At 52.5% G+C, this 28,000-nt stretch overlaps 1 protein-coding gene across 5 annotated transcripts; it reads left to right on the forward strand.

The window, feature by feature from the left end:
- Window positions 1-200: 200 nt before the first annotated feature.
- LOC117007782 (2-oxoglutarate dehydrogenase, mitochondrial-like) lies at window positions 201-27,999 on the forward strand. Of its 5 annotated transcripts, none has more exons than XM_033081130.1 (24): window positions 201-293; window positions 3,125-3,373; window positions 7,866-8,054; window positions 9,947-10,037; window positions 14,515-14,559; window positions 16,935-17,050; window positions 18,166-18,320; window positions 18,744-18,890; window positions 19,357-19,447; window positions 20,340-20,519; window positions 21,563-21,691; window positions 22,244-22,423; window positions 22,593-22,745; window positions 23,411-23,513; window positions 23,729-23,857; window positions 24,772-24,922; window positions 25,018-25,145; window positions 25,234-25,412; window positions 25,539-25,610; window positions 26,083-26,205; window positions 26,794-26,866; window positions 27,287-27,450; window positions 27,546-27,700; window positions 27,784-27,999. In XM_033081130.1, exons 2-24 carry the CDS (start codon window positions 3,152-3,154, stop codon window positions 27,902-27,904), a joined length of 3,096 nt encoding a protein of 1,031 aa, XP_032937021.1. In that variant the 5' UTR covers window positions 201-293; window positions 3,125-3,151; the 3' UTR covers window positions 27,905-27,999. The 5 variants fall into 5 exon arrangements, with proteins under 5 accessions (XP_032937021.1, XP_032937019.1, XP_032937023.1 ...); XM_033081128.1 differs by lacking the exon at window positions 9,947-10,037 and adding an exon at window positions 10,155-10,257; XM_033081129.1 differs by lacking the exon at window positions 9,947-10,037 and adding an exon at window positions 10,155-10,257 and having other exon boundaries at window positions 214-318.
- Window position 28,000: the final 1 nt, after the last annotated feature.

Genomic DNA, 28,000 nt, shown 5'->3' on the forward strand with positions numbered 1-28,000 from the left:
CGGCAATCCCGGGCCATACCAAGGGCCTGCAGGCCATGGTGAGAGTTCTGTGGCCATGGTGAGGGTCCCTAGCCCGTACAGCAGACCCCAACCGACGCCCGCGGCCTGCACTGTCCAGCCCCCCACCCTTCGTCGCCGGACGGCGCAGCCGCACTGGGCCGGGATCGAAGGGCGTGGCCAAAGGGGTGTGGTGACGCGACGTGGTGACGCAAGGGAGGGGCGGGTCCGAGCGGGACCGGTGATCGGGGCCGCTGTCAGAGCCGGGGCCACGAGCGGGGCATACGGACAGCCCGGTGGGTTCCGCGGCGGAGCCGGACGGTAGGGCCGGACCCAGCCGTGCGAGAGGGTCGGGGGCGGGGGCCGGCGCCGGAGCGGTGCAGGGGTCGCACCGGGGGCCGCGCTGGGCTGGGGGCCCGCGGTCGCGCCCCGGTGTCCTTGGCGCCGCCCGGGCGCCTGGGAGGAGGGGAGCGAGGGGGGCGGGACTGCGGCGAGATGGGCAGCCCTGCGGCCAATCGGAAGGCTCGGCTGCTCGCTGCTGTCCTATAGGCAGCGAGGGGCGCCGAGCCCGGGCGGTGGCGGCAGGCGGTGATTGGGGGGCGAGCGGCCCCGAGCCCCCCCGAGGGGCCGCTCCGTTCCGCCTCTCGGTCGCGGAATGCCGCCCGAGCCCGCGGCGCCTCGCGGAGATGTCTGCTGGGCTCTGCTGGGCCGGCGGTGTAGTGGCCACAGAGGCCCCCGCCTGCCCTGAGGCCTTCCCCTGCCGCGGGCCCAGGATGCCCAGTGCTGGATCAGCTGTGACTCTGGCCCCGCCGCTCTCTGGAGGGTGGAATTTGTGCTGTTTTTAACCTAGAAAGTATTCCTAAGTCCCAAGTCGTTACCGTCTAGGCTGACGTCCCCTTCCCGTCTGCGGGTGGGTCACATTTAGCACTTTAATCTGCTTATTGGCACGCTCTGGGCCGTCATCTGTTGTGGGCATTCCTGAGGTTTGACCTTTTGGTGAGGTTTGGGCTGTGACTGGCTGCCCCTCTGTACTTTCCTCAGCCGTCACTTCCAGTGTGACCTTTGCATTCCTGTGTGACCCTGATATCCCTTATCTCAGACTTGGTTTCCTACGTCCTTGCTTCTGGTTCTCTATTTTGATCGAACTTGCAGTCATCCCAGCTCCAAGCTTGCCTTGTTTCTGTCCAGGCTTCTAGCTAACCCTTCCTGTAAGAGATCCTCAAAGCTCAAAGAGCAGCTAGTTCTGCTCATGTTGGGTCAAACTGTGGCATTAACCTCGCTGTTTTCCAGAGAGGTCACTGGATGCTGCTGAGTGACAGCACCGAAACTGGACATGAAACTGGAGATGCTGCTGCTGCTTCTGTCCAAAAGCTTTTTCCCCTGCCATATGCATGTCTGTGCTCTGGCACCAGACTCAGTTGGCTCTCTGAAATATCATGGACTCATGGAATGCTTTGAGTGGGAAGATCATCCATTTCCACCTCCCTACCATGGTCAGGGACACCTTACACTAGCCCAGGTTGCTCCAAACCCCATCCACCCTGGCCTTGGACACTTCCAGGGATCCAGGGGCATCCGCAGCTTCTCTGGGCATCCTCACTGGGTGCCAGGGGCCTCACCACTCTCACAGGGAAGAATTTCCTCCCAATATCCCATCTAACCCTACCCGGTGGCAGTGGGAAGCCAATCCCCCATGTCCTGTCATTCCAGGCCCTTGTGTAAAGTCCCTTCTCAGCTCTCTTGGAGCCCCTTTAGGGACTGTGAGGGTCTCAAAGGTGTCCCTGGAGCCTTCTTTTCTCTAGGCTGAACATCCCTGACTTTCTCAGCCTTTCAGAAAAATAACGGTGCGTGATTTGCTGTGTAGATGTGATGAGGGTGAACCAGGAGATCCCCCAGTGCTGTAGCACTTGTGGTGCTGCACCTGCTGGCCTTTCTTGCCAGGTGTGATTGTGGGCAGGGTGGAAACAACAAGTGGTTCTTTTTTCCCTATGAGTAAATCTGAACCAAATCTGAACCAAAGCCTTATGGTTTACAATCGGAAATGTAGCCCCTGTCATGCCAGGCAGCCAAAACTACAGAATCACAGAATATGCTCAGTTGGAAGGGACCCACAAGGATCATCAAGTCCAATTCCTGGCCCTGCACATGACCATCTCCAAGAGTCACACCTTGTGCCTTAGAGCTAAACACTCCTTGAACTCTCAGGCTTTGTGCTTTGACCGCTTCCCTTGGGAGTCTGCTGCAGTGCCCAAACACCCTCTGGGTAAAGACCCTTTTTCTAATATCTAACCTAAGCCTCCCTGATGCAACTCTTGGGTCCTGTTACTGGTCACTACAGGGAAGAGATCAGTGTTTGAACTAGATTCAGGAAGACAGACCAGGAAGGCTAGCTAGGAAAATGCTGGCCATGAAGGTGTGTTGTTTTTTCTAGTCCCTTGTGAAATTTCATTTTAATCTGGTGAACATATGATAACTGCTTTGACATTGGGTTGCTGCTTGTTAAACTGGTCTGGGATATGGAAACCAGCCAGCTGGGTCACCTCTAGCCTTAGGTCCTGCGTGTTCTGGAAGGAGCTAGGTGGAAAGGGCAGTTCCAAGAAGAGTTGCTCCGAGTGCCTGCACTGCCCTCAGGATAATTTCCAGTGCTTTCCTTGGGCTGTGGTGCTTGGTTGAATGTGTGTAAAACCCCGTGGCTGACCCTATGGCAAACCACCATGCTAACCCCAGGCCTTCCAGTACATGCCCTACTGAAAGCTGCAAGGTGGCTCCTCTTAAAAGTCCCACACCAGCTCTGGGTTACTTTTCTGGGTTCTCTGAGCAGGGGAGAGCCCCTTTCTTGGGTCTGGACTTTTGAGGAGAAGCAGTCTTTCCTGGAACCCACTTCTCAAGTGTGATGCCATGCTGCCAGGGATGGGAGAGGCAGACTGGCCATGCCAAGTGTACTAAGTGAAAACTGCATTTCCAAGCCATCAAAGACCTCACTGTGGGACAGGGTGGATGGATTAATCCAAATTAAAAACTGATCCTAAGATGGATTCTCTGTGCTCAGGGGAGGAGGAGGGGGTGCTCTCTGTTCAGTGCTCTCCTGCAGTAATTTGTAACCCACTTTTCCGTTCTCCCTCAACAGGAATTGGTGTGAGGCAACAGGACAAAAATGCTTAATTTAAGGACTTGTGCAGCAAAACTGAGGCCACTGACGGCCTCACAGACTGTAAAGACAATTTTCCAACACAGACCGGCAGCACCAAGGACGTTCCAACAGTTCAGGTGCTACAGTGCACCAGTGGCTGCCGAACCATTTCTGAGTGGGACTAGTTCAAACTATGTGGAAGAAATGTATTATGCTTGGCTGGAAAATCCCAAAAGTGTACATAAGGTAAGGATCAACCTTGCCAGGACGTCACCTTCACTTCTCTATGTGTCTGAACAGTGGGTGCAGGTAAGTGCCACCTCTTGAGGAGCAGTGAATTCATCTGGATGTTTGTGGATGGTCCTTCTGCCTCACTTTGTCTAAAAGAAACAGCAGCGATTCCCTGAGCAAGAGCCAAAAGGAGCTTTTTCTGTTCAAGCGGGACCGCCACAGGCTTGGGACACGGGCAGCATCCTGGATCACAAGCGGATACAAGGAATGGCTCCTGAGAATTCACCTAGAGCAAGCTCCCAATGCTGGTTTTTTTTCCATCTCTGGTGGTTCATCAAGAGGGTTGATGGGAAAAAGGAGGCAAGGAGGGTATTCTCCACTTCGTGACTGCTTTTCTTCTTGTCTCAGGCATGGGTGGTGTTCTGTATTGGGGCAGATGTAGCTAAGCTTGTCTTTGAGCTTGTGTGTGTAAAGCCAGACTGCTGATCTACAGATGGGATGGGGAACAGCGTCTGGTGGCCAGAGGAATTCCCACCAGCTGCTTCTGAACTTAAAACTGGGAAAACAATTCAGCTGTTGGCAATATGTGCAGAGGTCTGTCCTGATCTGGATCCCTGAAGCTCTTCCAGCAAGGCTGAGCCCAGCAGGTGAGGGCTCAACTGGGAGGAGGCGTTCTGAAACCTCACAACATTTTTCCCCATCCCAAACATTTCACAAGGAAAATGTTCCTCCAGTGACTAAGTCTCAGCATTACCCAGGGGATTTTTAGGACAGTTTTGAACATGTCCTGATATGGAGCAGGGATTTTCTTTATTTATGAGCCATGTGCAGACCAGGATAGAATGAGTGAATGAGCAATTAGGGGTATAAGGAATCCTGTGCCTCAGCACTCATGACAGTTTGATGTGTTTTCAATGACACTGATCCCACCCATCCAAAATGAAGGTGCTAAAAAGTTCTTAACGTAGGATTTTCATAAAAATGTTGACTTCATGCTTGGATAATAATAACAGTAGAATAATCAAAATTAGAGCAGAGTGGGAGAAAGAGGAGGTGAGGGTATGGGGGATAGGTGCCAGTGGGCTGCCACAGTGTTGCTTGCTCCTGTGACTGCATCCCTTGGAAGTGGGGGCACCATCCTCCTGCCCTCCATTTGACCAGCTTGGGTGCTTGGCACAGCCCACACTGTCTCCCCATACCCTAAGCAACATCATAGGTGCTTCAGGGAAGGTGGCCAAACACCTGTGGCTGCAGGTGGGTGGTACTTGCATACATCTGGGGTAGGTTCAGGCTCCCTAAGCAGCAGCCCTGGAGTTTGGGTTGAGCTGGGGGACAGGACAGGGACACAGCTCTCCCCATGGATCTGTACATGAAACAGCCTTTAAAACAGACTCCTTAACTTGCCAGTGTTTGGGATTTTAAATTGAAAGGGGTTTGATGACACCGTCACACCTGAGAAAGCTGAAGGTCCTTGTCTAGGTTGATAAAGGACACAGCAACGTGCCTGGTGTGAACCCATTGGTTGTTGCTTGACTGTGTGCTCTCAGCAAAGATTACCTGCCTTAAATTTGGTTCAGGCTACTCCTCCTCCTGCAGCCACAAGTTCTGATGATCATCGTCTTCTCCCTGCTGGAGCAGGAGGTGTCGGCAGATCTGCAGACCGTGCCAAGCAGGGTTGATGCTTTTGGAGCCCGTGGCAGGGGAAGGAACAGGAAGCAGCCTGAGCTGGAGGTGGAAGCTGTGTGTCCCTTATGCATGTCATAGCCTGAAGCACCCTCGGTGTGGCAGTGGATGGGAAATGTCACCCCTCTTCCCTTGCTGTGCGTGCCTGACCTCCAAGCTGGGAAACTTGGACAGGACAGTATGAGCCCACACCCTTCTTCAGAAGCTGAATCTGGTAGAAGGTGCTGGTTTGGTTTGGTGAGCTGGTTTGGGGCTGTTCCCAGTAGAGGAGTCTGCCCTGAGCTCCACTCACAGAATTGAGCTCAGGATCCCTCTAAAATCCTGAACTATCCTGGCGTGTGGCAGGCAGAGCTGGTTCATCAGTCTCACTTTGCCAGTGTGTGGAAAGCCAGTCCAGGCTAATGCTTTGTGTTGCAGCTGTGGGACTGTCTGAAAATGCCCTGAATCTGAGTTCTCTCAAAATGTATATCTGTGTATCTTCTATCCTGTATGTGTCTATGCAGGGTATAAAAGCAAGCAGAGTGCTCACAGAACTGCCATGGTCACAGAGAAGTCAGAGGGGAATAATCCCATGAGTTTATTACTGGTATTACCTTTGGCAAGTGCTGGATTAAGACAAAGTTCTTTTTCCTGTGATAAAGCAGGATAACTCTGATGGGACTATTCAGCCTCTCCCATGGGAGATATGAGCTCCAGAGGCACCTCTGTGCTTCCCAGAAACCCATGGGATAACCCTTGGATTCTCCTGAATTCAAAACAACATCAGCAGGTTGAAAGTTGATGTTTTTATAGCACTTATCAGGGCTCTAGCCTGCCCTGTGCCACCTGGGCATCATTCTGTGGAGCAATAAAGCACTCAGTGAATGTATTCAAGCTGATCCAGCTGGTGCCACACCTTGTTTGCAGAGTTTAAAGTGAACTTTCTCTTCCAAAACAGAAGCTAGTTGCAACTCCAAGAGGTGTGAATGGCAGAAGGGAGGAGTTATAAAGGCAGCACTCCTGGCTCTGTCCCTGTCCCCACCCCCCTCACAGGTGGACAGATGCTCCTTTTCTCTTGCCTGTCTTTATTTGCCAGTATGTGAAACAACCTTAAACCATGGAGCAAAATAGCCAACAGGTTCCTCTCCATGCCAAGGGCACAGAGCTCATCCCTGGGTGCTTGTCCCTCCATTTGCAGGAGCTGATAGCTTTGGGGGCAACCAGGAGCTCTATGAGCCTGTGGAAGGGAAGAGCAGGGATGGAGCAAAAAGCAACTCTCCCTCTTTTCCCACTGGAATTTCCTTTAGCCAGTCAGAACAGGGTTGGGTGTTTTCTGTCTTCCCTTTCTTTTCCCCTGGGGGGAGTGATTGTTTATCAGTTAGTGTAAAAAATGTTCCAGATCTTATTTATGTTCCTTTAGTGTGACCCATTTCTAAATTTATTCACCTTGTGCAGTGATGTGATGGGACAATGGGATGTTTGAGTAAATTGGGACTGGAAATACATTCCTGGGGCATGTGATGGGTGCTGCAACTGGAGGAGCTCCAAGGGGAGCAGCTGAGCTGGGGCAACTCCAAGTAAAGGGCAGATTTTCAGTCCTCTCCACCCTGTTTCCAGGGGACAAAAACTGTTTTCTGCCCCAAACAACCCCTGCTTTGAGGGCACTTTTCTACTTGATTTAAACACTCTGGGGATGGCTGGGATTCACCCATCTCCAATCACCAAGGCTGTATTTGGTGCTCTCCAAGGTGCAGGATGCAAGCTCCCAGTTGGTGGAGAGACCCTTGGGCTGAAGCCAGTGTGCAAATCCCATGGGATTTACTTGCTGTAGCTAGATCCCTGAGTCTGTGCTGGCACACAGCTGCTGTCCTGCTGTGCCCTCCTCCTTTGCCATCATTTGGTGGCACATGAGATGAGGCCCAAGTGTGATGGGAGGATGTGCATTGGACTTTGGCCAGGCTGTCTCCTTCACCAGATCTGTTGGTGCTTCTTCTGGTTAACTTGGGTTTGGCCTGGGACACTTCCAGGCTTTTCAGACAGTGCTGGAAAAGTATGACAGTACACCAAGTCTGTCCAGGGCTTTTTTCCAGTATTTTGATTTGTTTTCTTAACACCTACAAATCTGCAGAGGGAACAGGAGCAGAGGTGGCAGCTGCCTTGTTCTGAGCATGGGAGAGCTGGTATGGGAGTACCTCCCTAGTGCTGTCATTGGTGTCACCAAAAGGTTGGGGGAAAATTGAAGAAGAGATTGAAAATGAAAACTATTGCTGGTTGAGGGCTGAACAACACAGCTTATGCTGGGATTTAAGTCTCTGGCCTTTCAGACCATGGAAAGAGAAAGAGGTGTATTTTCTTACAGGGCAGACATATTTTTCAGAAAATATTGGGGTATTTAGAGAGCAGTGGCCTCCCCTGGGGAGAAGGAAATAAGCTGGAAGTCCAGGCTGGGGCTAATTGCTCAGGGCAGCAGTTCCAAGAGCAGAGCCGAGGGATGGGGGGTATCACTGTGTCCTGTCCTGGTGCCCCTGCTAAGGGAGGGCTGGCTCTGGCATTGGCCTCCTGCCAAAAGAAACAATCCAGATGGATGGGAGGTGGGATAGTGATGTAGTTGGAATAGTGGGAGAGCTTTAGTTCTCTTTTGTTCAAGGCAGGTGGGTGCCTTCAGCAGTGGCTGCATGGAGCAGAGGTACGGGGAAGGAGGCACCTCTGTCCCTTGCTTTGGCAGTAGAGACCTGTGGATGATACAATTCCTCCAAAGCCATCTTCCCCTTTTGTAACCTTGACTGAGGAGATGTTGGACTGCAAGTGAAGACCCTGGTGATGTCTCTTCTTTCCTTTTTCCTAGTCATGGGACATCTTTTTTCGCAACGCCAATGCTGGAGCTGCTCCAGGCACTGCTTACCAAAGCCCCCCTCCACTGACTACCAGCCTCTCCACCCTGTCCCAAGCCCAGTCCCTGGTTCAGGCACAACCTAATGTGGATAAACTGGTGGAGGACCATCTTGCAGTGCAATCTCTCATCAGGGCATATCAGGTAAGGGGACTTTGTGCTGAGGAGGGTCATGTCCTTTGCTGAGGGGCTTGCAGCAGCTGAGGTGGGCTGGCGTTAGTGCAAATGATGCACGTGTTTGCATGAAGAGCATGCAGGATAGGAGCTGGGCTGCCTGTTAGGAATAGGAGCAGCTGATCTGTTGGGGCAGAAGCTTAGCTGATGCTTTGCTGGACAATAGGAAGATTAAAGCTGTTGTCATCCAAACAGGGTGGCAGGGAGTGGGAGGTCTTCTGCACACTGGGTAGTTTGCTGCTGTCTGGAATGCTGCTCCTGTGCCGTGGGCTCCTGCCACGCTTAGCAGTGGCAGGGAGCACCCATCCAGCTTCCCCCTGATGCTGACAGAGCTTCCAAGGTCCTAAAATAAAAGGTCAGGAAACATTTCCATGTGATTTGCAACCTGGAAGTGGCCCGTGGAACTCATGGGCTGCAGATCAGACCAGTGCTGCCAAGTCAGCCTTCTGGGAGAAACTAGTCTGGAGCAGGAAAGAAACATCCTCTGGCTGAGGGAAGGCTAGCAAGTATTTTAACTCTGAAGAACATTTAAATGTGTTTCTACATCTGTGTTATCCTTTTATTTTTTGTTATGCTCTGATTTATTTATGGGGGCTGTAATTATGGCGGTGGTGAGAAGTTAATGAACCCACATGCTGTGCAGTTGTGACCATGAGCTTCTCACCTGTACCTGTGATGAAGCACTTATTGTGTGTGCAGTTGTGTTCCTGCTGAAGTACAGGAAAAATCCAATGTAAAAGGCTATGGGTTACAGCAGAAACTGTAGCACTGGGCAAGTCCAAAGGTCTGCCCAGCTCTCTGGTTCCAAGTGTCCCTGCTGTGCCTGCCACTGCAATTGCAGTAATGTCAGCATCGAGACCTGTTTGTGAGGACCTGCATGGCTGATTCCATGAGAGATGACCACCCTGCCAGCTCTCAGGCAGTCCCTGCCAGTGGAACAGGTGGGCAGATGCTGAGTTTGGACATGGAGTGACTGATGGAGTTGGAAGCAGAAGCTTGAAGTCAGAGATTTGAAAACAAAATCCGTAACCTCTTCAGTGTGACCATGTCTCCTTCAGGCTCTGAATGGCAGCACAGGAGGATGATGGCTCTTTGATGTATTTTTCTAAACTGTCCATAGTGAGAAATCTACCTCCCTCCCTGCCCTGGTGCCACAGTAGGGCTCTAGCTGCAGCCAGGTGTCCAGGTGGGGAGGTTCAGGACAGTATATGGAGGTATGAAAGAGTAGGAAGGTGAAGGAGGGCCCTGCATGTGATTGGTAACCTACTTAAAACACCAGACATCAGAACAGTCTGGATTGGAAGAGTCCTTAAAGCCTGTCTTGTTCTACCCTGCTGCCCCCCTGCCACAGGCAAGGACATCGACTACAACCTTCCAAGTTGCTCCACAAGCCCCATCCAACCTGGCCTTGAACACTGCCAGGGATGGGGCAACCTCAGCTTCTCTGGGCAGATTGCCTCTTTGTGTGCCTGTGATTCTTAGGAGGAGATCATCAGTGGGAAGTTACTGCATCTGTAGAAAGGAGCTGCTCAAGTTGGACATGATGCTGATGCTGGGAAAGCATCAGGAGACCCTTACACTCTGTCTCTGCTGTGAAGGAGTTTGCCATCCCCCTGTACACCTGCCAAACCTGGTGTCAGGTAGAACAGAGCAGTCCTGGTAGCTGCTGGCACTCTCCTATGTGCTGTAGGTGACAATAAACCCAATCTCTCCAGGCTTCAGCTGCAGCTAGAATTGGAGTAGTTCTGCAGAAAATGTAAAGAGGGAAACTGAATGAAATTTTCTAACTTGTTGGGGTTTTTTTGGGGTTTTTAAAGGAATGTCTCCTCAATTAACTTGTTTTAATCTGTTATTGCTTCCAGGTCAGGGGTCACCACATTGCAAAGCTTGATCCTCTCGGCATTAGTTGTGTAAATTTTGATGATGCGCCAGTAACTGTTTCTCCAAACGTCGGTGAGAATTACTCTGCAAATTAATTCTAATGTAATTTAACTTTTTACCCCTCCCCTCTTTTGTTTTTCTCTCCCTTTTGGTTCCTGTTCTCCTTTCCATTCCTGGTGCATTTCATAGATTCGAGGGCATCATGTAGCACAACTCGATCCACTGGGCATCTTGGATGCAGATCTGGACTCCTCCCTTCCAGCCGATATTATCACATCCACAGACAAACTGGGTGAGGGCTTTGAGAGCAGTTGGTGCTGCATTGCTTGAGCTCCCCTCTCTTTCACAGCTTCATAGGTAGATTGCTTCACAGTCTGGGGGTCTGAAGTTTCCTTAGTAATGATCACTCTAAAATTGTAGCTGCTGGCAGCAGCAGCAGTGCAGTCCTGCCACCCTCTGGCTGTCACTCCAGTACTCAGCTCATGTTTCTTCAACCATTGCTAATCAGTATTATCACTGATCTTGCTCACCCAGAAGCAAAAACCCAGAGGGCTGGAAGCAATTGTATCTTCTGGAAATGCAAAGCAGAGGGGTTTTGTGTTGGTGAGAGCTGGAGGTCTGTTCTCTCAGCTCCTCTTGCTGCCCTTGGGGACCCTCAGAGCTGGGGGTGAATGTACTGGGTTCATCTTTGCAGGGCTGAGGCTGCCCTCCTGAACTTCCAGCTTGCCTCAGCATCTGTAAATCCTTTAATTGCCCTTTTTCCAAGACTGAGCTATGAGTCCCTACTGGTGATCATAACAAGGAAGCTTTGGGATGCATTCTGTCCAAGTAGAGAGGTGGAAATCCCAATGCATTTGCGTGAGAGCTGCATGAGTGTTGTACAGAAGAGTGTGTGGTACCCAGGACTTGAAATCCTGATCTGAAAGTGCTTCAATCTCCATGTGCTTTAGAGCTGATTTCTGTACCTTGCTACCATTCTCCTAGCCAGGATGAGATTGCTGAACTCTGTCACCTCACTGGTGCTTCCTAGGGTGGTTCCCTGGCACTCCGAGTGCTCCAGAGGCATGCTCATGCTCCTAACGTAGAGTAGAGCAGCAGTGATGATTACTAACCTTGCCAATCAAAACAGCTGATCAGAATGCACGGTGCATGTAAACCACCTTGTTTCCTTATTCGTCTGCCAGCACAGGGACACCAGTCCTGGACCTGCTGGACCTTCGGATAGGATTACATGTACCAGGAGCAGTAGGGAAGGGAGTAGGTTTTGGTTGGACCAGTCGCTGGATGATGAGGAAGCTGCTTCATCCCACAGTCTGGACTCTGAAATGCTTCTCTGGAGGACCAACCCTTGGCTGAACCTCAGGAGCCATCCAGCTCCAGCTTGAGTGTGTTCTGTGTCTGAGATATTTTGATGGCAAGGGGCAGAGAGATGATGGCTGTGAACCCATCTCTGAGGAGACACACACGCTCATAGTCAGTGCTGTGAGGAGAGTAGGAAGGCTTTTTTAGGTGAACTTAAAGCCACTCACCATGGCTTGGTAGTGGAGAGGATGAGGAAAGGCTTTTCCAACTCAAGGTATTTGGCCTCTGCTGTGGGCACTACAGTTCTGAAGCAGAGCAGGAGAGGAGAGCCTTGAAGCCTTATGCCTGGTGGATGTGTATCCCTTTTGAGAGTAGAGCAGAGTCTGGATGAAACCTAGAGCAAGTCAGCTGTGAGTGGTGGCAGTGACAGCTGTTCCTCAGCAGGAAAGGGAGCTGGGTGTGGGGAGCAGAGTTACTGTGCTGCTCAGGAAGTCACAGACTCACAGAGTGGTCTGGGTTGGAAGGGAGCTTAAGAAGTCAGCTAGTCTAAACCCGCTGCCACAGGCAGGGCACCTTCCACTAGACCAGGTTGCTCCAAGCCCTGTCCAACCCATCCTTGAACATTTCCAGGGATGGGGCACACACAGCTGCCCTGGGCAGCCTGTGCTAGGGCCTCACCACCCTCACAGGGAAGAATTTCTTCCTTATGTCCAATCACTGACATGCCTTTTGTCAGTGTGCAACCCTTGTCCCTGGTCCTGGCTCTGCAGACCCTGGGAAAAAGTCTTTTGCTCCTTTCTCATAAGTTCCTTTATAGACTGAAAGATCTCAACAGGATCTCCTGGAACTTCCTCTCCTCCAGGCTTGACACCCCCAGCTTTCCCAGCCTATCTCCATAGCAGAAGGGCTTCAGACCTTCAGGAACCCCTTGGCTTCCTCTGGGCTTGCTCCAGCAGGTCCACATCAGTTTTGACCTGGGGACCCCAGTGCTGGAGGCAGTACTGGTGGGGTCTCAGCTGATTGAAGCAGAGGGATAGAATGCCCCCCTCAGCCTGCTGGTCACACTTCTGATGCAGCCCAGGACATGTATGGATTTCTGAGTTGTCAGTGCATTTGGCTGGCTCATGTCCAGCTTTTTATCGACCAGGACCTCAAAGTTTTTCTCTACAGAGCTGCTTTCCATCCATCCATGCACTGGGGATTGCCCCAACCCTTGCATTTGGCGTTTTTGAACTTTATGAAGTTCACATAGTCCCTCTCTTCCAGCCTGTTCAAGTCCCTCTGGATGGCATCCTGTCACTCCAACATGTCACTGCAACACTGGCTGAGGATGCCCATCATTCCACTGGCTGAGGATGCCCATATCATTGATGGAGGAATTAAACTCTACTGATCCCAGCAGAGACCCTGGAGAGACATTGCTCTTTACTACTCTCCACTTGTGCATTAAATCACAGGGAAATAATGGGAACAAGATATAATGGTGGCAGCTGCCAGCTCATGCTGGGGTTGTGTCTCATGGTAGAACCCCAGTCTCAGGTGGCTAGATCTTAGCAAAAGACTTTTTAAAAATCTTCCAAGAGTAGATTTTCCCCTGGTATTCTTATCTTGAAAAACCTCATCTAGTCAATGCTAACTGTAAGTGGGTGAACTTAGTTTGCAAACAGTGTTCAGGAAGCGAGGAAGGAGCTGCGGTGGTGCAGAACACAGAACTCTGTCTGGGCCTAAGCTTGGGTGTTGCCTGCTTGTGGCAGAAAAAGCCAATTTCTAAGCAGATCCTACTCGGTTTTTTTTTTTTTTTTTTTACTTTGAAAGAATATGTAACTTGACAGGGCGGTTAGTAACAGGAGCGGGTTTGAAACTTGGAAACAATGTTGTTTCCTCTTTCTGAACAATGAGGTCCTTTAAAGGTCAGCTTTTGTGGTGGGATCACAGTTGCCAGCAGTTTAAGTGGCAGTGCTGTGATTCAAAGGAGTTGGATGGTTAATCTCGGAAATTGATCCTTGTTCTCAATTGCCTTTTGTTTAGCAACTGGTTTGGTTCTGGTTTGGAAGCTCTCTTTGGCAATCTTTTGGGGAAATGTCAGAGGGATAAAACCTGCCTAGGGCTACTCAGTTTGAAGAGTGGTGAGGCTGGAGCCACCCAATTCCCCTTTCTCTTGTCTCTTCCATTTAAAAAAAACCCAAAGTAACCTCATTTTGGTCTTCCACTGCACCTGGTCTGGCATGGTAAGTGTATAAAACAAGGGTAGGATGACTACAAGAACTCAGTATGACCCTGAAAATAGAAAGAAAGAAATAGTACTTTAGCACCCTGAAATCTCTGCAGTGTGTGGAAGGCTGTGTGTGTCTAAGTGTCTGTCTGTCTGTCTTTCTCTCCGTGGAAGGCAGCTGCCTCTGCCTCATGCCAAGGGGAATTGATGGAAATCCTCCTCCAGCTCAGGAAAAGCCAGGCGAGCCCTGCAGGGAGCTGGGCTTGAAGTGCTCCCACCTTCCTTTTCCCCACTTTGGGGATGTGTCTGATTATCCCTGCTGACCCAAAGAACAAGTGTTTTCAAGGCCTTTTTTGTAACCCAGGTGAGATTGAGGCACTTGGATCACCTAACCTAGGCAGGCAGGCAGCTCTGGTGCTGTGTGTTGCCCACTGCTCCAGTGTGCTGGCACTCTGCCTGCACCCGGTGTGCTCCAGAAGAGAGCACTTCTCTGTCTTCCTCATGAACTGCCTGCTTGTTAACACCATAGTCCTCCCCCTCTGTGCAAAGGCAGCATCCTTACCTCTGTGGGCTGACCTTGAAATCCTCCCAGCAGCACAAACCCTCTGAAGCAGGTGTTGGTGGGAGGCAGCTCCCAGCTCTGCAGAGGGTCCCAGTCTCTGTGATGCAGCTTGACAGGATGCATTCAGTTGTGGCAAATGAAGATGCCAGGCCACCCTCTCTCCCATCAAGGTTCGAGAAGAGATCTCAAACCGTGCAGCTCAACTGCTCCCCAGTGTCTGATGCCCCCCTTCCCCTCCTGCTCCTCCCTCCTCTCATCAGACTTCCCACTAAGATTTCTCTTCTGCCTAGTGTGTAGTCATCCTCCATCCCTGCCCTTTTGCCTCTGATGGATTTTGACTATTTAAAATACTGTAATTTTTTTACTTGTGCTTTCCATGACTAGTTTTCACAGTTCCAGGTTTTTTTTACTAACTTTGACTGCATCTCTCTATCTTCTCCCTTTCTGCACCCCCTTCCTGCCCCCACCCCCAGACCTCGCAGTGTTCAAGGAGCGGCTGAGAGTGTTAACAGTAGGAGGTATGCAATTAATGAGCCCTTAACCCTCTCCAGTGCAGGACTCTCTTTGAATAGGTTATTCTGGGCATGAACTGAACTGGTAAAGTGGGTCCCTCCCATTTCCCACCACTCCTGAGTTTTGCAACATGTTTTATTTTTAATTTATACTCAAAGTCTTGATGTAGGTGTGTGATTAGTGACATTTTGCCTTGTATAAATCCTCAGTTTGAGCCTTGCTGGCCTTTTCTATACTGTGTTTGCATGCCTGGCTTGCTAGACTACATGTTTTGTTGTGAATATTAATTCTACAAGGCCTCAATCTCCCTCACTGGTTCAAGGCTCCTAAAAATCCAAGCTGTTGTCTCCTGGTTTTGTCGCAGGGAAAATTTGGCAGCTTGCCCCTTGTCTTCCTCCATCTGATGGTGTTGCTGCCTATAAATACCAAGTGTTGTCATGGTTGGCAGGCTGCAGCAAAGAAGAAGCAAAGATTATTACATGTCCTAAAGTTCCTTGTAAAATCTGATATTCCCCAAAGTGGGCCACAGTGTCTCCAAAGCATCACAGCAGAACAAGTCAAAACCCTATGCTGCAGGTCTGCAAGCTTCAGCAAGTTACTGAGGATTCCCTGAAACCCTTCAACAGGCAGTTTGTCTGGGATGGTCCCTGCTGCCTCTCTCTGGGATTTCTGTTTGAATGGGAAACAAAGAGAAGCCCCAGAGACATGGGGCCAAACTCTCAACTCCTGTCTGGTTCAGTGTTCCTAGGCATAGCTCCAGAGCAGAGCTGCTGGGGCCTGGCTTCATTCCCTCTCCTGGGGGAATGTGGTGTGAGCAGCAGAGGGGATGAACAGCAGTAGCAGCCAGGAATGTGTCCACTACAGACTGACTGGAGTGTTGCCAGTTTCTGGACTCACCCCTCAAGGCTGCACAGGGGTGAGCCATGACCAACCCTGTCATAATGGAATCACAGACTGGCTTAGGCTGGAAGGGGTCTTTCATACTGCCCAGTCCACTAGACTAGATTGCTCCAAGCCTGGCGTTGAACATTTCCAGGGATCAGGCTGTCTACAGCTCACTGTCCATTCCTGACCAGATAGCAAGGCATAGACTTCTAAGATGAAATTCAAGAAAGGGGCCAGCTCAGGAGGGGTCAGTTTTCCCCTCCCATTCCCCTGGGGAAGGTGGGTTACACCGCTCTGCTGTGTTTAGATGGTATTCCCAATCCCCTCTCTAAAAGAACCCCCAGCTAGGGTCATGGGCTGGTTTGAAGGAACCTGGGAGGAGCTTCTTTATGTCTGTTCTGCAGCTCCTGCCCTGGGGTTAGGAAACACCTTGGGACCAGGGCTTGTTGGGAGTATGGGAGGGATAAACAGGAGCCTGAAAGAGGTGCCAAGGCTATAGACTCCTTCATCCAAGCTCCTGCTTCAGAAGGGTCATGGGACTCTCCAATTCCTGGATCTGCTTCTGCCTTTCTGCATCGGTTTAGCAAAGTCAGCACTGTCCCTCCTCCTCTGTGCCTCAGTTTTCCCAAAGACAACCATGAGCTTCAATGGGTAGTGAGGCACCTCTGATGGCTTTGGGGTACAGTGGGACTTGCCTGCAGCCCCAAATCCCGGCCTCCAGCTCTTGAGGCCTGCTTGACCCCTCTCCAGGCCCAGCTCAACTCCCCACAGCCCCCACACCATGAGTAGGAGCTGTCTCCAAATCATCAGCTACCAGCGCCAAAGGGAGGAGGTTTTCTGAGCAGAGCTAGGCAAAAGCTGTAATTAAAAAGTTGCTGATTGGGGTGAAAGGGTACCTGGGCAGCCAAACCCCTGAGTGGCTGCTGGCTGCCCTGCTCCCGGGCTGAGCTATTCAGGAGAGTCCGTCAGAGCCCTGCTGCCTTTTCTCTTTCTTGCTTCTCTGTCTCTCCCTCCCTGGGGTTTTGTCTGCTTGGTTGTGTCTGTTTTAACTGTTTCCTTCTCTGCATTGACTGTCCATTTTTAATTCCCACCATGTGCCTACACCTCTGACGTGCTTGGTGACTCCTCAATTCCTGTGTCTTTTCTCTCCCCTCTGTTATCATTTGTTGTGTATTTTTCGTGTACTTGGGGCTCCAAACTCCCTGACTCACCCTGGATTTTAATTGCCCGTTTCCATGCATATACATTGCTTTGTGGTTCATTTCCTGCGGTGCTTTCCATAATAACTCATTGTTCTGTGCTTAATGTCTTTTTGTTTAATTATGGCTTGATTTTTATCCACATAAACCTCCTTCATGCTTTTTTTTTTTTTAATGCTGCTTTTTTTGTCCCTTCCCCACCTCTCCCAAATGTACCTGGTCCCCATGTGATGGTATCCCCGTCCCTCTTCCTTCCTTCTTTCTCTTGCTTGTCCCACCCATGACAAATCCTGCAGGCTTTTATGGTCTGGATGAATCTGACCTCGACAAAGTTTTCCACTTGCCCACAACCACATTCATCGGTGGAAATGAATCGGCTCTTCCACTCCGGGAAATCATCCGTCGGCTGGAGGTGAGGAGGGCAGGGCTCTGTACCAGACCTGTGTACAACCAGGGGCAGGGAGAGAAAACTTGTCTTTGAAAGTCCTGGATCAGCTTGCACGTTATAAGATTTTTGGTTTGGGAACTGCTTCTCAGCACTCTCCCCACTCACAAGAGCCACCTCGAGTAACCTGCTCAGCTCTGATTGCTTCCATCTTTCTGCTGCATTGCAGCAATTCACTTGGTTTGCCCAAGGTGGAGCAAACCCCAGCCAGCTAGATACTGCATTTTTTGAAACCTCTCCAGCTATGCTTTCCAATTTGAAGCAGCAGCTGGTGCTGGCAGAGCACAGGAGTGGGGTGGAGGCCAGTGATCCCTTCTCCAAGCACTGCAGCAGTGTTGATGTCCTGCATGAGCATCCTTCAGAGGGTCTTGCTGCAGGCTTGAGACCCCTGGGGCTGGAGGCAGCTCATGCAGGCAGTTTCCCTTTTCTGCCAAATTTCATCCCCTTCTGTGCTTGGACTGATCTCAAGCAGCTCTCAGGCATGCTGCAGGCTGCTCAGATGGTCTCTGCTGAGACTTGTTGACCTTGGAAGAAGCAAAATTGTGACAACATTTTACTTCAGCTGCAGAATGGGCTCTTCATTGTGGGAGGAGCTTCTTCAGATTCTCCCCTGCTCTGTGATGTGAGATTTTGGACTGCTCACAGGTGATGCCACCAAGAGGGAGTATCTCCTCTGAGGTGGATGTAAAGGACTTGAGGGGCTGATTGTGGGCCCGTCAGGGAAGGGGAATTAAACAGCTTGATGCTGGGTCATGTGCACAGTCCGAGCTGCCCTGCAGCATCCTGGAACATGCCCTGCCACATCCATTTTCCTGGGAATACAACTCAGACAAGGATCCTGAAGCAGGGCTGTTGCAGGGCTGGCACCCGTGTTCCCCCCAGGATCTCCCTCCAGCTGCCAGGCATGAAGGTTGATGTCTCTGCTGGCATAGAAGGGCTCTTTGGCTGAAAGGGTAAAGGGGGAAATTAAGAGCCCCTGGCCCTGTAATCCAGTGGGGTGCTGCAAGTGCCAGTCCTTTGGGAGTTTGAGGTGCTGAAGCCGTGGCTGTTGTCTAATGGCCCCTCATTTCCCGTTGGAGCAGATGGCATACTGCCAGCACATTGGCGTGGAGTTCATGTTCATCAATGACCTGGAGCAGTGCCAGTGGATCCGGCAGAAGTTTGAGACCCCAGGCATCATGCAGTTCACCAATGAAGAGAAGCGCACGCTGCTGGCCAGGCTGGTCCGCTCTACCAGGTACCCTGGGGGGGCTTCACCTTCTCCATATCTTCCCCCTGGAGGTTTTCTCCTGGCCAGAGTGATACAGTCACCAGCTGAGTCACATCTTGACATCATCTGTCACCATCAGCTTAATGAGCAGGTTGACACCAGTGAACTGCCAGTCTGGCAGGCTCAGGTGCTGGCAAAAATCTGAAAATGTGCATAATGCTGAAAGAAAAGATCTAAAAATAAGGATTAAGTGCAGTATGGTGTTGGAGTGGGGGAAAATAGCCAGCTGAGCTCTGTGGGAAGACACTGAAGTGACTGTTGTGTGCTGTATGGTACCAGCTTGAGCATCAGTGAGTGCTGTGGTTCCCTTGATGCGGTCCCTGTCCCTTCTCTGGTTTCTGCCCTCAGCTACAGCTCTGGTATTGATCCCTCCCCCACTTTGCCTTCTAGGTTTGAAGAGTTCCTCCATCGGAAATGGTCTTCAGAGAAGCGTTTTGGTCTGGAGGGATGTGAAGTGCTGATCCCAGCCTTAAAGACCATTATTGATAAGTCAAGTGAGAAGGGAGTGGATTATGTGATCATGGGGATGCCCCACAGGTAATCTTGCCTCAAGCCATGGTGCTGCTTGGTGCGGGTAGAAGGCGGGAGGATGCTACTGGGGTTTGGTGCTGGAGGGCCACTACCAAACTGATTTCTGCCATCACTTAATTGATCTTGGTTGGTGATGAACCTCAGCTGGAGAGCTCAGGCCTTGAAGACCCTCTGCTCATCAGGGTCTTTCCAGCTTCTTTGTAAATTCATCAGGAGAGGGGTGGTGGCTTGAGGTCAGAGATGGAGTCATACTGGAATCCCAGCACCTGCCCACTCTGGGGCATCTCAGCAAGTATGTAGGATGTGGTGTTGGCCCAACCATCCCTGTGCTGAGGGATCTTCAAACTCCTCATGGGGAGTCCCCATCTCTGGGTGACCCCACAGCCCTCGCAGAAGGTGTAGGCTGTGCCAGTGGGGGTTGTAGGTCACCATCAGCACTCAATTGGTGTCAACAGTGGCCTTGCTTTTGCAGGGGACGTCTAAATGTTCTCGCCAACGTGATCAGGAAAGAGCTGGAGCAGATCTTCTGCCAGTTCGACTCCAAGCTGGAGGCTGCTGATGAGGTGAGCTTCTTCCCTGCCTGCAGCAGACTGCTGCTGCCTGTCCCTGAGCAGTTGCCCCAAGGGCTGTGGCTGGATTGGGCCACTGCTTCTGGTGTCACTCAGTGGCACTGGTGTTGCAAGAATTTCCACTTTGCAAGCACACCTGGGTGATGGGAGCCTTTGTAGAGGTCAGTGCTGGTCTGTCTTTGCCTGTCATGGGGTGACATGTGCTGGTGTCTCCAGCACAAGTTTGGCTGTTGGCAGCTCTCCAGGGCATGAAGGAGGCTTGGAGTGGATGCTGAGAGGAGGGGAAGGTGGACAGGAGCAGAAGTTAATTTGTGCCCCTGATCCCCATCTGGCATTCTAAAGCAACTCTAAAAGCAGCTCTGTCACTGCAATAAATTCATGCTCCAAAGCTTCAGCCTCATAAGCTGGGATGATTTGGCTTTGGGGAAGCTGGGCTGGGCTCACTTGATCCTGCCATGAGCTTCAGTGGGATTTCAAGGTGAGAAAGCAGCAGCCTGGGGCTTCGAAGTGCCCTGACAGGGTACCTGGCCCCATATTGGGAATGGTGCCATGGATGGCCATGCTACTGCAGTGTGTGCAGACCTCAGGCAAGTGTTACCTGTTATTCAGGGTCTTTGCCCAGCCCACCACACTTGCTTCATCCCCCACTCCTTCAGCTGTATTTAGATGGGCTGGGTGGATGTCTGAAGTTGGTGATGGTTTGTCACCTGGAACTGGCTTTCCTGGGTGCCAGTTCAGCTCCTGCAGTGAGTGCCTGCTGTGTTGTAGCAGTACCTCCAATAAATGCCCCCCTCTTCCAGCCTTGGGGTCAGTGTTCCTCTGTCTCCTTCCATGCCCCAGAAGTCACTCATGCTTCTGGGGATGACTCTCTTCTCCTCTCCACCAGGGCTCTGGTGACGTGAAGTACCACTTGGGAATGTACCACCGGCGGATTAACCGCGTCACTGACAGGAACATCACCCTTTCCTTGGTGGCAAATCCTTCTCATTTGGAAGCAGCTGATCCTGTTGTTCAAGGCAAGACTAAGGCAGAGCAGTTTTACTGTGGGGACACAGAGGGGAAGAAGGTGAGTGCTGCTCGTATGTGTGTAGTGAAGTGGCCTAGGCTGAATGGATTTTGGTGGAGACAGGCTGCTGGGAAAGTGAAGTAACTTGTCTGCTTTCTGCTTGATGTGCACCTTCCCCTGCTGTCACCCTGACTTTGCTCCCCCATCCTTTCCTTCTGTTTTTGGAGATAACTTTGGGAGGAGCTTGCCCACCCCAGGCTCCCATTGCTGCTTTCTTCATCTCTAAACTGACTAAGCTGGACTGTGGGCACAGCAAATGAACAACCCCTGACTAGAAGACAGGGACATGAGGGGAACCCCAAGGCAATCCAAGTGCCACACCTTGAGGGGCTTGGCAGCAGGATCTCAGTGTGGCTAGAGATAACCATTCCTGGGACTGGGAAAGCTGGAGCTGGCAACAGGAGGCAGTTCTCTGCACCCCAGTGGGAAGGGGCTGTGGGGAGCTGTTTGCTGTGTGATTCTCTGCAGACCTCTCTCCAACCCCAAGAAGTGGAAGAGTGAGATCCAAAGTACTCCCCTCCCTTCTACACCCCAAGGGCTGGATATAAATAGACAGATCCCTGTCCTCACCTGGCAGGAGGTGTCCTCAACCAGCCCCTGGGATGGTGACAAAATAATGTCAGTGGCTCTGAAGCTCCTGGGCCCACTCCTGCCCATGGGGCTTCTGGGCTGAAAGTGTGAGGGAACAGGGCTTTCTTCTCTTCTTGCCCCAGTGAGAAAAAGGCTTTGCTTTAGGATGTATGTATTTGGGAATGGAACTTGCTGCCCAGCTGGGGCATACTGGCTGTTGTTTTGCTCTCTGCTCAGGGTGCCCCAAGTGTGCTGCCCTTGCTATGGGGTGGGGCTGGTGGCCACAGTCTCTAGTAGGTCAACCATGGCTGACTCCACTCCCATCCCCTGGGAAAGCATTGGATGTGTTCATGAGCTGCTCCATGCCCTTTCTGGGATGCTGAAAGCTCATGGGGAGGAGAGCTGGGCCCTTTCCTGGTGGTGCCCTGCTCACTGTTGCTGATGACCATCATGGCTTCCTTCCCCTCTCCCAGGTGATGTCCATCCTCCTGCATGGAGATGCTGCATTTGCAGGGCAGGGCATTGTGTACGAGACATTTCACCTGAGTGACCTTCCCTCCTACACCACCCATGGCACTGTCCATGTTGTGGTCAACAACCAGGTGAGGAGCAAATACCCTGTGCCTGTGGGTCCTTGGCAGAGCTGTCTCTGCAGGCTCTGGGGAATGGAGTAGCTGGAATCAGCAGCAGCTGTTTCCCTGCCAGTGTTCCTGGCAGGAGCCATAACCTGGGGTCAGCAGGGAGTACTTCTCACCCAGCTGCTCAACAGCAGCAGCTTTTGAGCCCAGTCTGGTGTAGAGGTGATACAACCTCCTGCTTAGTGTGTGAGGTCTGACAGGGCTGATCCCGTCTGCTGCCACAGAAACCAGAGGTGTTTTACTGGGAGCAGCCTGTCCCCACAGCTGCAGCAGGTACCAGGGTGTGCCACTGTGTCCAGACACAGGAGACAGGCAGGTTGTGCATGCACAGCCCAGCTGCAGCAGCTGAGGTGCCCTTGGAGCTGCGTGGAAAGTTTCTTGGGACAGCCAAGTGCAGCTGCCTCACGGCAAGCCAGCTGTAACATCAGTGTCCAAAGAAAGAGCTGCATAGCAAAGCTGTGTCCCAAATCCAATTGGTAACACTGTGCACATCCTGTTTCCCCTCACTTGCTACAGATTGGCTTCACAACAGACCCCCGGATGGCCCGCTCCTCCCCGTACCCGACCGACGTAGCACGTGTGGTCAACGCGCCCATCTTCCACGTCAATGCGGATGACCCTGAGGCTGTTGTGTATGTGTGCAATGTGGCAGCAGAATGGCGAAGCACCTTCCACAAGGACGTGGTGGTGGATTTGGTAAGGAATGTGGCAGAAGTCTCTGAAGCTGAGATTCTGCCAATGATGTGCTTGGGTCCCTCCTGGGCTGTTTGGGACCCTTGCTCACATGACCCAGGTAGCTCCCAAGTGCTTTTGGAGTGATGGGTCACAGGCAGCTGCATTCAAAGGCTCTTTCCTTTCCTGGCAGGTTTGTTACAGGCGCAATGGGCACAATGAGATGGATGAACCTATGTTCACGCAACCCTTGATGTACAAACAGATCCGGAAACAGAAGCCAGTGTTGCAGAAATACGCAGAGCTGCTGATTTCCCAGGGGGTGGTAAATCAGCCAGAGTATGAGGTACCATCTGTGGGGCCTGAAAGGAAAAATGCTGGTGGCATCTCCAGGGAAAACTACTTATGTGTTAGACCTGGATGTGAACCGTATGAAGGGCCCACATGGGCCTACAGGAATCATGTGCTTGTGTTTGTAACCTAAAGGTGGCAGACCTGTGCTGGGGTTGGGCACACACTGCAGACCTGGCAGCAGTGGAGTTCAGAGCCAAGGCTCATCCTTGAACTGTGCCTGCTCTGAAAAGTGCAGGAACATCTAGTTCAAGGATCACCCTGTGATCCATGGAACAGGCCATGCAGTTCTGGGCCACTGTAGCACAGGCAGCTCCCAGTGCTCAGGATTGCTGTGGCCACGGGTGTCTGGGGCAGGTCCTGTCCTGGTTCTGCTGCTTGGGCAGCTTGCAACACAGAGGCTTCGCCAGCCCTGCTTGCCCTGGCACCACTTTTCAGCATCAGTAGGGTTGAACACAAGATGTCAGCTCTGAGCGTAGCAGAGCTTGGGGGTACAGAGGTCCCAGCTGTGGCTGTGCTCTCTTGAGGCTGAACTGCATAGCTTTGGGACTTCCCTGCTATGGGGGCCATCTTTGCCCTCCAGCACCCTTGCAAACACTGAGGTCTTCAGGCTCAACACCCTTGTTTGGAGATCCCTGTTAATGTTGTTGTGCCTTTCAGGAGGAAATAGCCAAATACGATAAGATTTGTGAGGAGGCCCATGCCAGATCCAAGGATGAGAAGATCTTGCACATCAAGCACTGGCTGGACTCACCTTGGCCAGGTAAGGCACTAGCAATGATCTGGAGTCTGTAGCAAAGCCCCCGGCCTCTCTAGAGCCATGGCAGGGATTTTCTAGTAGACCATCCCATAGAGGAGGTTAGTGGTGTTCTTCCTCTTCCCGGTGTCCCCAGCTTTGCTTGAGAGTGTCTGTGACCTGAGGTCTTCCCACAGGTCTGGCACATCTCCTGCAGCAGGGGGTTTCTCCTTCTCCGACAGGTTTCTTCACTTTGGATGGGCAGCCCCGGAGCATGACCTGCCCTTCCACTGGCCTCAATGAAGAGGACCTGACACACATTGGTCAAGTGGCCAGCTCAGTGCCAGTGGAAGATTTCACTATCCATGGAGGTAGGAGCTTGTGAAAGTCGTGCCAGGCTGGAGGTTTGTTCTGGAGACATGTGAGATAGGGCTGGGATGTGGCCTGGAAGGAAGGGATGTATTTGACTGCTTCATTATGTATGGGCAGCAGGTTAAGGGTGGGGATCCTCCCCCTCTGTGCTGCATTCTTGAGACCATGCCTGGAACCCACGTCCAGCTCTAGGGGCTCCAGAGCAAGCAAAACCAGGACCTGTTAGAGCAGGTCCAGAAGAGGCCTTGAAAATGATACCAGTGCTGCAGCCCCTGTGCAGGAACTCTGAGAGAGCTGAGTCTCTCTAGCCTGGAGGAAAGAACGCTCCAGGGAGACCTTAGAGACCTTTCCGTGCCTAAAGGAGCTTCCAGAGATATTGAGAGGCACTTTGCACCAGGGCATGGAGTGACAAGACAAGAGAGAATGGTTTCCCACTGCCAGAGGGCAGTATTAGATGGAATATTGGGAAGAAATTCTTCCCTGTGAGGGTGGTGAGGCCCTGGCACGGGTTTCCCAGAGAAGTTGTGCTTGCCCTGGAAGTGTTCAAGGCCAGGTTGGACAGGGCTTGGAGCAACTTAGCCTACTGGAAGGTGTCCCTTCTGGTGCAAGAAACCCCTATAGGGGGTTTGGGCTGGATGACCTTTAAGGTTCCTTCTCAACTACGCTCTATGAGAACTTGTTCACAAGTGAGCTGTGGGTAAGGGAAGTGGACCAAGGAATAGCTCTTCTTTGGAGCTGATCCTTCCCTGCAGTCCTGATTCCTCATCCATGGTTCTTCCCTCCAGAAGAGGTGAATCCATTCCTCTGCCCATGGCACTTGCAGTCTGTCAGTCCATGGGCTGGTTGTGGAACAAACCTAGTACCACTGGAGCTCTGTCCCATGCTGGCTGTGAACCGACTCCTGTCCTGGCAGGTCTGAGCCGTATTCTGAAAACCCGTGGGGAGATGGTGAAGAACCGGACAGTCGACTGGGCCCTGGCAGAGTACATGGCATTTGGCTCCCTGCTCAAAGAGGGCATCCACATCCGCCTGAGTGGCCAGGACGTTGAGAGGGGGACATTTAGGTAAAGCCCTGGTTTTGGAGGCTTTAAAGGCAATTCCGGCCCTTCTGGAAGGGATCCAAAGGCTGACGATGAAGTTACTCTTCTCCCTTTTCCAGCCATCGCCACCATGTCCTGCATGATCAGAATGTAGACAAGAGGACCTGTATCCCCATGAACCACCTCTGGCCCAACCAGGCTCCATACACTGTCTGCAACAGCTCCCTGTCAGAGTATGGTGTCTTGGGTAAGCGAGTTAGGTCTGTGCTCACTGCCTGGGGTGAGGCCACTCTGGAAGGGTAACCCAACCCTCTCACTGCTGTTCCATTCCTCAGGATTTGAACTGGGCTTTGCCATGGCCAGTCCCAATGCCCTGGTGCTTTGGGAAGCTCAGTTTGGGGATTTCCACAACACTGCTCAATGCATCATCGACCAGTTCATCTGTCCTGGGCAGGCCAAGTGGGTCAGGCAGAATGGCATTGTCCTGCTGCTTCCCCACGGCATGGAGGGCATGGTAAGGACTCCCCTGGCTCATCCTGGAGGCAGAACCCAGACGGACCCATAACGTGGCAGTGCCTGACGTTGGGCTCTCATGCTTGCCTCAGCCTGCAATGACTATCCCCCTTCTTGGTCCCCGTAGGGTCCTGAGCACTCCTCTGCCCGCCCAGAGCGATTCCTGCAGATGTGCAACGATGATCCTGATGTCTTCCCCGTGAGTGGTGGCCCGTGTGGTGTGGTGCTCAGTCTGGCTCTCCTGTGCCCTGGATTGGGCGGGGTGGAGTGCAGCAACAGCTGTGTGGGCTTAGCACAGTGGGAGCTGATGGCAGGGGGCATTGGATGCGTGGGTGTCACGCTGCCCAGAGGGTTTGGGGAAAGCTGGTGCCCAGGCTACACCTCCATGCAACCTGGGGCTGCGGCATAGTCCGAGGCAGAGGTGGCCCTGAATGTGGCATGAGAGGGGGTTGCGGGCCTCCCCCATGACTAGACCAAGATGGAAGACATGGAGCCTCTCCCAGGTCTCTGTGGGTCTCTGGAGAGTGAGGGAAAGGAAGGAAGAGGGAAGGAAGGAAGGGGAGGGAGGGAAGGGAGGGCTGGGTACCACTCCTCTCCCTGCTGCTGGAACTGTGAGGCCAAGAGGTACCTTGTGTTTCCTGAAATCCCCTCACCCATGCTGGCCGAGGCAGAAACTGGATGACTTTGACGTGCGTCAGCTCTATGAGTGCAACTGGATTGTCGTGAACTGCTCCACTCCAGCCAACTTCTTCCATGTCCTCCGGCGCCAGATCCTCCTGCCCTTCCGCAAACCGGTCAGTGCCAGCAGCTCCGTGCCCAGCTTGGTGCCCAGGCAGGGCACTGTATCCCTGCTGGACTGGGATAGGGCTGGGGACAGCTTCTTCCTGCACCTCAGACATGGGTAGTTGGCCTCTGCCTGACAAAGGGCCTCATGGTGCTTAGGACTGGCTTGGCACTTGATGTGCAGCTGCTGGCTTGTGTGGGCTGCAGGGGCTTGTGACCTCTTCCCAAACTCCATGGGGAGGTCAGGGCTGTTGGAGCCAGCAGACACTGCTAATTCAGTGCAGTGTCTGCATAATACATAACCTAATTCAGCCACTTCTGGTCAGCTCCAGCCATAGGACAGGCACATCCCTGATAGCCCCCTCTGCCTCTTCCCCAGGGGACATCCCGACTGGGATAGTTGGTGCTGTTGGGAATGGGTGCCCAATCTGGCAGAGCACTGCAGCTGAATGAGAAGCATATCTCTGGCAGCTGCTCCCTTGCTCAGGCAGGATGGACAGGGGAGGGTAGGCACTGGGTGGCACTCCAGCACTGGCTTGTGGCAGGGATGTTCCTGGCAGGGCTGACCACCTTGCTCTGCCTCTTATCCCCCATTCCAGCTGATAATCTTCACTCCAAAGTCGCTGCTGCGCCACCCCGAAGCCCGCTCCAGCTTCGATGACATGCTGCCAGGTACAAATAGCACAGAGCTGCCTGTGTTCCCGCCTTCGCCGCTCCACAGGGTGAAGGGGAGGAGCCTGTGGCCTTGGGTAAAGTCTGCCTGGCAGCAGCCTTCCCATGCTGGAGAGTGGCCGAGTGAGGTCAGGGCCTTCTCCTTGGCACACAGGAGTCCCCCTTCATTAGGGCTGAGCCTGGCACCCTCAGGAGACTTGGCTCAGTGGGGCTTCCTCCATCAGCAGCCACTTGCCACTGGGATTTGGCAGCCCCTAAGTGGCATGTGATGGTTTGTAGTGGAAGTTGTGCCTGTACCTGGGTCAGCTGACTCTGCCTCTCAGGGTCCCGGAAGGGGCTGGCATGGGATGGGGGTGCAGTGGCTGCTGGCACAGTGCTGTGAACTGCTGGGGCTCAGGGTGCCATTCTCTTCCTTGGCAGGCACCCACTTCCTCCGTGTCATCCCTGACAGTGGCCCTGCCGCCCACAACCCTGAGCAGGTGAAGCGGGTGCTGTTCTGCACCGGCAAGGTGTACTATGACCTGACCCGCGAGCGCAAGGCCCGGCAGATGGAGGCCGATGTGGCCATCACCAGGGTGGAGCAGGTGAGCAGGGTCCTGCCACTCCCATGCCTTCGGGCTGAGAGTTCCCTGAGATGCTGCCCCATGTCTCCTGTGACACCACTCTGTGTTCCTCGCAGCTCTCCCCGTTCCCCTTTGACCTCCTCCTGCGGGAAGCAGAGAAATACCCAGCTGCCGAGCTGGTGTGGTGCCAGGAGGAGCACAAGAACCAGGGCTACTATGACTATGTCAAACCCCGGCTTCGCACCACCATCAACCGTGCCAAGCCTGTCTGGTAAGGATGCAGGGGATGGCTGTGAGGCTGGGAGGACGTTTGTCAGTACAGACCCTTCTGACGGCCCACCTTCTCCCTGGCAGGTATGCAGGGCGGGAGCCAGCAGCTGCCCCTGCCACCGGCAATAAGAAAACCCACCTGACAGAGCTGCAGCGGCTCCTCGACACGGCCTTCAACCTCGATGCCTTCAAGGACCTGGCCTAAGCACCGGCGCAGCACAGCATGCTCCTCTGTCTGTCTGTCCATCTCTCTGTCCTTCATTTGCCTCCCCCTGTCAACTACAGATCTTGTGAACCCCAC

Source organism: Catharus ustulatus, chromosome 27 (assembly GCF_009819885.2).
Source record: "Catharus ustulatus isolate bCatUst1 chromosome 27, bCatUst1.pri.v2, whole genome shotgun sequence".
Taxonomy (NCBI): domain Eukaryota; kingdom Metazoa; phylum Chordata; class Aves; order Passeriformes; family Turdidae; genus Catharus; species Catharus ustulatus.

Excerpts from the sequence above, each read along its gene's own strand:
- LOC117007782 (XM_033081128.1), top strand. The coding sequence starts at position 3,152 with ATGCTTAATTTAAGGACTTGTGCAGCAAAACTGAGGCCACTGACGGCC. Across the intron at positions 14,560-16,934 it reads GAGAGTGTTAACAGTAGGAG|GCTTTTATGGTCTGGATGAA; the intron begins GTATGCAATTAA and ends CAAATCCTGCAG. Across the intron at positions 21,692-22,243 it reads ATGTTGTGGTCAACAACCAG|ATTGGCTTCACAACAGACCC; the intron begins GTGAGGAGCAAA and ends CACTTGCTACAG.